This window comes from Zea mays, chromosome 1 (genome assembly GCF_902167145.1).
Source record: "Zea mays cultivar B73 chromosome 1, Zm-B73-REFERENCE-NAM-5.0, whole genome shotgun sequence".
NCBI lineage: Eukaryota > Viridiplantae > Streptophyta > Magnoliopsida > Poales > Poaceae > Zea > Zea mays.
The window spans coordinates 22,433,587-22,443,931 of NC_050096.1; the positions used below are offsets into that span (position 1 = coordinate 22,433,587).

Sequence of the window (10,345 nt, forward strand, 5' to 3'; positions counted from 1 at the left end):
GCTTGAACCGTCCGCTCGTTGAAAATCTAGAAAAATCCGAAGGTGACAGGTTCGGTAAAATGCATTTTTAGCGTCCTCGCGGACCGTCCTGGGTACACGGCTGAACCGTCCGCGACTACTTTATCTGACATCTGACGATATATTTAATGCACTGTAGTCGTGATATAGCCGTTACTGCTGATCGTTGCGATTTCAACCATTGATGTGCAAGGACGGACCGTCCGGACCAGGAGTGCAGACCGTCCATGGTTGACAGAAAGGAGGCAACGACTAGGAAGTGGTTGGTGGCTATAAATACAACCCCAACCACCTCCATTCATTTGATCCAAGCATTTCACTCACTCTCATTCGATACAAGAGCAAGCACTTCATCCCAAGACACATTCAAAGCTTACAAATCTCTCCAAATTCCACAATTGAGACTAGTGATCGTTAGTGATTAGTGACTTGAGAGGGTGTGATTCGTGTTTTATTTGTTGCTCTTGTTGCTTGGTTTTCTTAATCGTGCTTTCTTCAACTCCTTCTAAATTCTCAAGTGACTAGTGTGTGGTGATCCTTGAGGGGTCTGAGTGACCCTCGAGATTAAGGAGAAGCACTCAACCGGTCTAAGTATCGTTTGAGAGAGTAAAAGGGTTGAAAGAGACCCGGTCTACGTGACCTCCTAAATGGGGAGCAGGTCATTTGGAACCGAACCTCAGAAAACAAATCGTTGTGTTCATTTGTGTTAGTCATTACCTTACAATTTGATTCTTCCTCTCCCTTCTCTAAGTTCACTTGCTTATAATATTTTTTAGTTAGCTTCCAAAGTCATCTGCATTGTTTGAGCAACCCATAGCAAGAACTCTCTTCCGCACTTCGATCTCGCTATTACTTAATTCTAATCCTAATCCCGGGTGAAGGTCGTGTTCAAAGTTTATAATTTTCAGGTTTCGTCTATTCACCCTCTCTAGGTAACTTTCAGTAGTCATAATGCCAGATAAGGATCATATCCTATCTAGGTAGGCACATCGCAGGCAGGTGAGGACGACGACACGGAGGTTGTATGCGGAGTGACGGCAGCGGGGCTTATCTAGGCGGGCATATCGCGGGCGGGTGAGAACAACGACTGATGCGGAGGTTGTTTGCGGAGCGGCAACGGCGGCAAGGTTTATCATGCAAGAAGGGGACCGAGTTTAGGGCGTGCACGAAACAGTTTCGTACACGAAATTGGTATATTATAATATTAGAGATAGAGATATAGATATACTTAGTCAGTATTATATCTCAAGAAATCTTCCATTTTGCCATAATTTCGTTCAAAGCCACCTAAAAGAACATACTCGTTTATACAGAAATGCATTTGAAATCGTTTCAGATAATCAAAATTTATATAAATTATATAAAAAATCCGGCTAGTTCCGAGTCACTGCGTGAAAAGCGAACAGACATAAGAGTCCGTTCGGTTAGTTTGGAGGCAAAACTATATAAATTAGTGAATAGTTTCAGGAATTATTCGAGGCCGTAGTTCCGAGAGAAGCGAGCGGACCCTAAAAGAGAGGAAGAAACCTGCTGGCTTCCTTCTCGTCCCCAACAGGCGTCCCCAAGACTCCAACTTCCTCGATCTAGCCATGTCGTCCGCGCCGCCTGCCCACCAGTCCAAGCCTTCCCCCCACCGCCGGCAGCACCACAACCTCGGACCGAGGTCGCCGCCGCCGCCGCCGCCGCAGTCCCAGCGCTACGTACCCAAATCCGCCCCCGCTGCGGCGCCAAAACCCTCCCCCCCGTCCCAGCCATCGCTCACTACCGCGCTCCGATCATCGGCCGCCTCGCCCTCCTCGTCCGGCTCTGGCGGGAGCTCCAGCGGTAGCGTAGGTGTCCGGTCGGTTGATGCATTCGTCGCGTATCTGCCGCATGACGAGGCGGTCGCGGCGGGTCTCGGCGGCCTCGATGCACACGAGTCGCAGGTCGTCGTCGACCACCTCAACGACGCACTTGCCGCGCTCCTTCGGGCCAAGCCTCGCGAGTTCTGGCTCCGGGGTAAGCGGAACATTCTCCTGTGCATTGCTTGCTTATCGAACCTGCTACTGCTTGCTTTGGTATAGTTGATTGACCAAATTTAGTGCGCCTTCTGATGCTTATCCGCTCAGAACAAACCAATGCTGTCATCTATGCATGGTCTCTATGGCTTGCTGCGACTTTTACATTATTTTATCTCTATGGATGGATTGCAGCAGATGTAGCAGTCGGAACAGCTATTCTCTTTCAGTGATTTTGTTTATTTTTCGCTTCATATCATATATGCATACAATTTAGTGGCTCAAATAGCTGACCTTCTCTTTGTGTTTTTTGGTTGATATTAGTGTAAGATGATGAGTCCACATTAGTTTGATGTGCACCTAACAATTAGGTTCTTCCTTCTTAATACTACATGCATTGTTTTAGATTCCAGCCTATATGTTTAGTTGCAGGTCAAGCCTCTTAACAAATTAGGTTTTGCTGTGTTGTTTAAACTATTCCAGTTTGTTGTGGCAATTCAAGTGACAGGTCCAGAAAAAAACATATCTCTAGCTATTCGTTATTTCATATTGAATTTTCCTCATATTGTAGAGAAATCTCAGCTAATCTGTTCACATCTTGAAAACACAATCACAATTGCTCTTTACACATGAAATGTCCCTGAAGTGTTAGCATATACATAATGGTGATTGTGACAGTAGAGTCATGCTATCTGGAGTCCTTTATTCAGTATTTCGGACAAATGGCTGTCACATTTTATTTAGCAAGGAAATATAAGGTGCAAAATATTATATTAGTGAACCTATGAGCAGTTGAGCATACTCAATCTCATGCCTCATCTGATCTTTGTGGACCAAGTGCGGTTTGAAATTCCCTCACCTATCTTGGGCTGACTTAAAGACAATCAGATTTAGCATTTAGTCAAATGAAAAGATGGATAATAGGGATGATCCCACTTGGATCCTAGGCACAAGATTGAGTGTGCAATTGTGCATTTTTCATTATAATCGTATGCACCTGGTACTTCCTATTATTAACATTATCAAATACTGTTCATGTAGTGTCTTGCACTCTTGCCCGTTCCTGAATAGACAGTTAGGGAACAGGGTAAAGATGGTGTCTGTAGACTTTTTGGCTGGGAATACAAATGTTAAGATGTAACCGCATAAGGATATGTCATGTGCCCAAGATTCTCGAACAGAAGTTACCTCAATAATCGATAGTTCAATAAATAGATTAGTTTGTATGATTAATTTACTATGTTGTTCTTACACAACTGGTACATAAATTCAGCTACATCTAAACTTAGTCAATGACATATGCTAACTTTTGTTGTTTTTCACAGTGGCACAGAACACTTCTTTGCATGAATTCCTTGATAGTTATCTACAATTCAGGCACAGGTGGTATGATTTGCCACACCGAGGCCCAAAGGGAACTGTAGCAGGTTTGGTTGTTGGGGAGCTTGAGCTTTGCCGTCGTGTATTTATGGTCCTCTATCGCATGTGAGATTTCTATCATTTCCCATCTTTTGTCGTTTTGTTACCTTTTTAACTGAGTTTTTTTTAGATCCTCGAATAAGGATCCTGGAGCAGGTCGCGGCGAGTCCCTTAGCATGAAGGAGCATGCAGGTGAAATTATGCCACTCATTTATTCATTGTGTGGGGTTTATTGATTCCACCACTTGTTTGAATATACTGTATTTGTATTCTCAATTCCACAATGTTTCTTTGTAGCCCTTCTGCTGGAGAAAAAATTGCTTGATCTACCAAAATTGTTGGACATATGTGCTATATATGAGCATGACAACGGCAAGTTAACAAGTTCACTGGTGGGTCCCTCAACTAGTTTTTTTTTTCTTGAACACACCCTCAATTAGTTTTTTATTTGGGTTTTAGGTGTGTATATATATATTGGAATCAGAATGTATTTAGTTCATTATTTTTAGCTAAAATTTCTTAATTGTGAAATCTTATGCTGACAAAGACTCTTTGCCCAGGTTACGAATGTTATTAATGTGCAGCCGAGTGTACTGGATGACATTAATATTGTCATTCCCCAGTTCCTCAACATTTTCCACACGATGCATGATAGGTGCATGACATCTTTACAGGTGATCTTTGTCTCTTTTTTCCCCGATCCTTGTGCTTACTCTTAGTATTGATAAAAGGTCCTGTTTATTTCTAGCAATATTCGATAGCATTTTTTAATAGTTACTGTTTGTATGCCCAGAGAAGCCACATATAGGCATATAGGACCTCTCATAATTAATTAACATCTTGCACTCTCCTTTTGGATCCATGATTGTCAGTTTCATTGATCATGCTGGAAATTATTATTTACTGCAGATTCCTTAATTTCTGAGTTTCTACCTATTGCCTTGAAGTGTGAAGTGTCTCCATTCCATGGTCTCTTTGTTGTGTGTTTTATACATGTGTTCACTGTGGTCAGCCTTGGCATAATGTATATAATCTCATACTCTTCTACCTCATTATTGTTTACTGTATATGTGCATCTCTACTAATCTTATAAAAAAACTTAGTTCCTTGTTCCTTTCAGCATTACTGATGCTAATTTGGTTAAGGGATCATACTTGGCAGCTGAAAATGATAATTAGAATTGAATGATTTTCTTTAAAGTGTATTACAACTTCATATGCTCAAGTGGTTACTTATTGTGCTTAATCTTTATGAGCCAATAATAGCAATAATGAAATTTCCATGCATTCTCGACTATTGGATAATAGTTCTTTCCTGATACCCTATATGTATTGGACCCATCTTAACAACAATTGAATTCAGGTGCTCACCTCAACCGGATCAATTGATAATGGATATGTTCAGCTTCAGAAAGATTTCATGGAGGTTACTTCTATCCATGCAGTACTTGTTCTGATTTGCCTGCTTTATATTTTTCCTCTCTCCCCGTAATTGATGATAATATTGATTGACCACAGGTGTTAGATTTTATAAATGATGCGATTGTTACTCTGGATTCTTTTGTTGGTGCTTATCAACCTGCCGCTTTATTGTTCTGTACTAATTTTGAAATGAGGTGAGCAAGCTTCTTGTTCATCCATTGATGCTTGATGACATCAAGATTTTTCCCTGTTTTATCACTCTGTAATAGCCCTTGTTTCCCTGATTGCAGCTATGGAGTTGAGGAATTGCTGAATGCTCTTGCAAGGCTGTATAGTTCATTGCTACCATCATTGCTCCATGGGTTTAAAGTTATGCCCAAGTCTCAGAGCAATGCAGAGGCATCACTTGACAGCACACTTAGTGACATTCCTCTTGCTATAAGGATGTTGTCAAAGAGAACAGCGAGATTTGGTTGGAGATTGTTGCACTACTGTTATTTGAATGATCAAGTTAGGGAGCATGATGCTCAAACTTCTACTAAGATGTTTCCAGCTAAAGTCGAAGATCCTATGATCAGGGGAGACATCTTGGTTCAAACACTTAAAGATATAAATAGAGAATCCACTTACTCTTCTCAAGTGAATCATGGAAATACTTTTCTCCAAGAACTTGAAAGTGAATTTCAATTAATGAGCCAGATTGGTGATATTCGGAACAAAGGTACGCAATGGAGTTCTTCAGTCAAATAGTTAAATAGTATTTGTTGTAGTTAGTATGTGATAATAGCTTATTTACACAAGTCATCTTAAAGTGTTAGTAGCTCATGCAAGGACATTTTCTGCACACATTTATGAAAAATATTTATTCTACTGTGATGCCTGCTCTTACAATTGCTCTGATTAACACAATTGAAACGGAGTTGTTTCTGAGAAGCTTAGAGTTTCCAGTTTTATGAAGTAACAATCTCCCAATAAGTGGCAACACTTGGATAGCAGAATCTTTATTCTGTGTTATTAAAACGAATTTTCTTGTCAGAATCATCATTTAATTGAATATTTCATGCTTGTTATGACTATTCATTTGAACTGTCTTGTTTCCCCCATCATATAGCCTTCTTTGCTGCTGCTTGTTTCAATGATGTTTCAATCCCTGTGAACACTTCTAGACTGTATAATGAAGCGATGTCCTTCCATGAAACCACATGCAGTTTTACAAACCTCCATTTCACTTAATTAGGTTGCTATTCAAAGTGTTTCTTAGGTTTAGGGTCTGTTTGGTTGGGCTGTGGCTATGAAAAAAGTTGCTGTGGGCTGTGAGCTGTGGAAAAAGCTGCTGTAGGCTGTAAGCTGTTAAAAAGCTAAAAACCGTTTGGTGGAAATCACTAAAAGTCGTTAAAAATTCTTCGATATATGTTTTCACAGTTCCATCTGAAAAGCCACTAAAAGCAGGTTCAGGGGTGCTTTCAGATTTGCACTACGAGAAAGTCGGCTTTTAGAAAAAGCTGCTTCTTGGATCCAGCCCTTTGGTTGGCTTTTGGCTTTTAGGGGGGCAAAAGCCAAAGCCAAAAGTCAAACCAAACACACCCTTAATTTTCGTACCAAGCTCTAACATGTTTCTGTATTAGGAGTCAATTCTAAAGTAAGTTAAGGAGGACTTTTGATACTTGATTTATGATTTCATAATTGTTCGTTGTTTCAGTTATTTCTGAATTCCGTCATGTGAATAATTTACCACAGCATTTTTAATTAGTTAATGTACATGCTACATTTTATTTTGCTTTTAAATTTAATCTGATGGTATAGACCTTTTGTGTAATGTGATTTGTGTTCCTTGAACTCGTAACAGGATGGATATACATGGATGATGAGCAGTTCCAGTTCTTATCACGATTGTGTGGATCTACTCACACTTCTTGGAATGGCATATCTGATTTGCCAGTCTCTTCTCATGGTGGTGAATTACAGCAGAAGGATGAGGAAACAGCGATGGTTGAGTCCAAAATTAGTCAGATAAGGGATCTTTTCCCTGATTATGGGAAGGGTTTCCTTTCTGCTTGTCTGGAAGCCTACAACCTGAACCCTGAGGAAGTTATCCAAAGGATATTAGAAGGAACACTTCATCAAGATCTGCTAGCTTTGGATACTTCATTAGAAGAGATGCCACACGAAAAACCTGCACCAACTGCTGTGAAAGATAAAGGGAAGGGTATATTGGTGGAAACTGTGCCTCAAATTACAAAGAAACCCCATAAAGTTGCTGAGACACATTACTTTGTTCAAGATGGCCTATCTTCAGCAACTTCATCAGCATCACAAGGTCCATCTTCTGCAATTTCACCAGCATCCCTTGGGCCATCTTCTGCAATTTCCTCAGCATTCCAGGGACCATCTTCTGCTATTTCATCAGCATCTCTGGGCCCATCCTCATCCATATCATCTGTCCCAAAAGGTAGATTTACAAGGAAGGCCAATGATGATTTGCCGGACACTGCAATCCTGGACTCGAAAAATGCTAAAAATGCAGCTAGATCTGTTATCCTTGACTCGCAATATGAGTATGAAGATGAGTACGATGATTCATTTGATGATCTTGGCTTCAGTGTGGTAGAGTCAAGTTATGAGGAAACTGATGGTGTCAATGACGCTGAGGCTTCATCACATGGCCCAAGATGGAGTTCACAGAAGAAACCACAGTTTTATGTCAAGGATGGGAAGAATTATAGCTACAAGGTTGCTGGTTCGGTTGCTGTATCCAGTGCTCGAGAAGCAGCTGTCATGAGGCAAACTCAAAAAGAGACAATCTATGGTCTGGGTCGTGGTGGAAATGTTCCTTTTGGTGTCCCGAACAGGCAACATATAGATGTGGAGGCAGAGGAGGTTGGTGATGCTGACAACTCAGGCAGAGGTTCAAATTCCCGTGGCCGGGGAAGAAAAGGCGGAAGGGAAGGCAACCGTCCGGAGGAGAATGAGAGCTCCAATGGACGAGGCTCTGGCTTTGGTGGTAAAAGAGGAGGCTGGAGTCAGGGCAATCCGGCTGAGGAAAACTGGAACCCTAATGGTCAACAAGGTTTTGGCCGTGGTGGCAGAAGAGGGGGCTGGAATCAGGGTGGCCCAGCGAAGGAAGACGGTAACTCTAGTGGCAGGCAAGAAAGTTTTGGCCGTGGAGCAAGACGGGGCAGCATGAACCATGACCAATCAGCCGAGGATAATGAAGGCCATAATAATCCCGCACAAGACTTTACTCGAGGACCAGCTCCTCGTGGTGGCCATGGAAGGGGAGGTGGCCGGAACCATCACAGGAGAGATCGGGCAATGAAGAAGCATATGCAAGGATTGACAGGGCTTTAGCTGCTGGTAGCCTTATGCTTTTGATGTGCCGTACTGTAAATGGCATTTTTGGAGGCACTCCTACTTGACCATCCAAATTTTTGTGCTTGTTCTGTTTTTAAATCAAATAACGCCATGAAGTAACCCACATATGTTCTCGTAACATTTGTGATTGCCCTAAAAAGGGTAATAGTGTATGTAGTTCTAAACATGCTTGTAACTCGTTAAATACATAATTAATTCTCTAGCGACTGAAAAGAAAAATCATGAAACCAAACCAATTTTGTTAGCTTTTTTTGTCATGTGCTATCCAGTAAAACAGTTCTTGCTTAAAATAATTGTATATGCCCACATGCCATACCCAATTAGGGTTCACCCGATGTCCCCACCTCTAGAAATCTTATAGGGAAAAAGTCCAACTGACTATCTCCATTTTTTATTTGGTTTACTCTCTGTTTAGAACATAGGCAATTTAAAGGTATCAGTTCAATTTTATAGAAAACTTCCCTTATCAGTTCAATTTTAGAGAAAACTTCCAGTCTATTTAGAACATCCGATTTTTTTCAAGGATCGTACAAGAGTTTTGCAAAAATTAGTTCAATTTTACATAAAAGCGTAAGAATTTGAAAAGAAATCTATATTCCAAATAGGACATTCCTTTTCATTTGTCTATGTATAAGTTGAATTTTATTTTTAAAATTTGTAAGATAATAGCGTACGCCATAAATTATTTTAAAAATACATTATAAAACAGTTATGTTTACTATAATTTTGTCTTTCTAGTATTAATTAATTAATTTATGGTCTAACCTATCAAAAAATGAAATAAATTTATGTTCTATTTTATTTATACCGCTATATATTTTCTATACCATCGCTATATAATCTGACAGTTTGAACTTTGCAAAATTTATCCAACCAAATCACTCACAACTATACCTATACTAAATCTACCAAACAAATTACAACTAAACTTAACACATCATCAAAATCAATGTTTCATATCATTGAATAACTTACTCTAATTTACTCACTAAAATCAATGAACAATATTATTTGAATCATCAACCATTCCTCCCCTCCCCTGCAACCAAGCCGACCCTTACGTTACGCCCCCACCTTCCCCCTCCCCCACATTCTTGACGCCGTCATCAACCCCTCCCCTAGCGTCATTTATGTCGTCGACGACTCTTCATCTCCCCTCTGCGGGATTGTAGCGTTAGCACAGACTATATACTAGTAAACATAAGTTATGGTGCGATCTTTACTCTAAAACTAAAAATCAATTTAATTATACAGAAACAAAAAAGATAAATCTAGTTGATGGGTAATTAGACTTACTACTCCAAAAATTTTGTGAAGTCAATCTTTTGGCAAGACGAAAGCCGTTCAAGTTGATTTTTCCTCTCATGTTTCAAATGTTGTTTTCTGGTTAGTGCTGACCTTACGGGTGTTTGTGTTGTGCATTTGAACTTGCACTTCAGCTTCCATTGTTTTTAAGACAACTTAGCTAATCTTTAGCACTTCATACTTTCCTGTTGTTGGAACCGACTAACACGTGGTCGAGTGGGCCCAAACAACGAAAAATGGGAATGTTCAGGTGCTCAACAAAACAGTGGGTGTGAAAATGCAGTGTCTAGTCAAGCGTGTCCCATCAATGTACAGTGCGGGAATATTTATAGGTAACTAGGTGGGTGAGCATACCCTTCTAAGTACAATTATGCCGCCGTTTATCTGCTTTAGTCCTGGAATTTTCCCCTTGGGGTCATTACAACGAAGTTAACTATAGCCTGATTAAATACACTACAAACCATGTCCCAAGAAGGGTCTTACAAATGGGTCTGAATGCCCAGCGGGGTACTGCATGGGCCCTACTAACGGACGGCATGGTCCTCACTGGGACGTGACACTCTTCGCTCTAGGGCGCTTGGTCTTCGATCCTTGCCGAGGCTTGTACTCGGAGCAACCCAAGAAGGTGGTGTGATGCCGAGCGAAGTCCAGAGGAGCCCCAGATTTAAGTGGTAGGTCCCTTCGCCTCCAAACCTTCATCAGTTCTCCGACCGAGACCTTGGCTTCTATACGGATAGAACATGTTCAATTTATGTTAAAGCAAACTGAACAAGGGGGCGGACGCAGTATTTGCAAGATTCCGGAGATTTATGA

The 10,345-nt window shown here is 40.9% G+C and overlaps 1 protein-coding gene across 1 annotated transcript; it reads left to right on the top strand.

Annotated features, from left to right (window-relative positions):
* Positions 1–1,495: 1,495 nt before the first annotated feature.
* LOC103632203 (uncharacterized) lies at positions 1,496–8,471 on the top strand. Its single transcript, XM_008654025.4, has 9 exons — positions 1,496–2,016; positions 3,341–3,500; positions 3,565–3,626; positions 3,732–3,826; positions 3,995–4,108; positions 4,797–4,859; positions 4,952–5,049; positions 5,146–5,576; positions 6,702–8,471. The coding sequence occupies exons 1-9, from the start codon at positions 1,608–1,610 to the stop codon at positions 8,201–8,203; spliced, it is 2,934 nt and encodes a 977-aa protein (XP_008652247.2). The 5' UTR covers positions 1,496–1,607; the 3' UTR covers positions 8,204–8,471.
* The last annotated feature ends 1,874 nt before the right edge of the window (positions 8,472–10,345 follow it).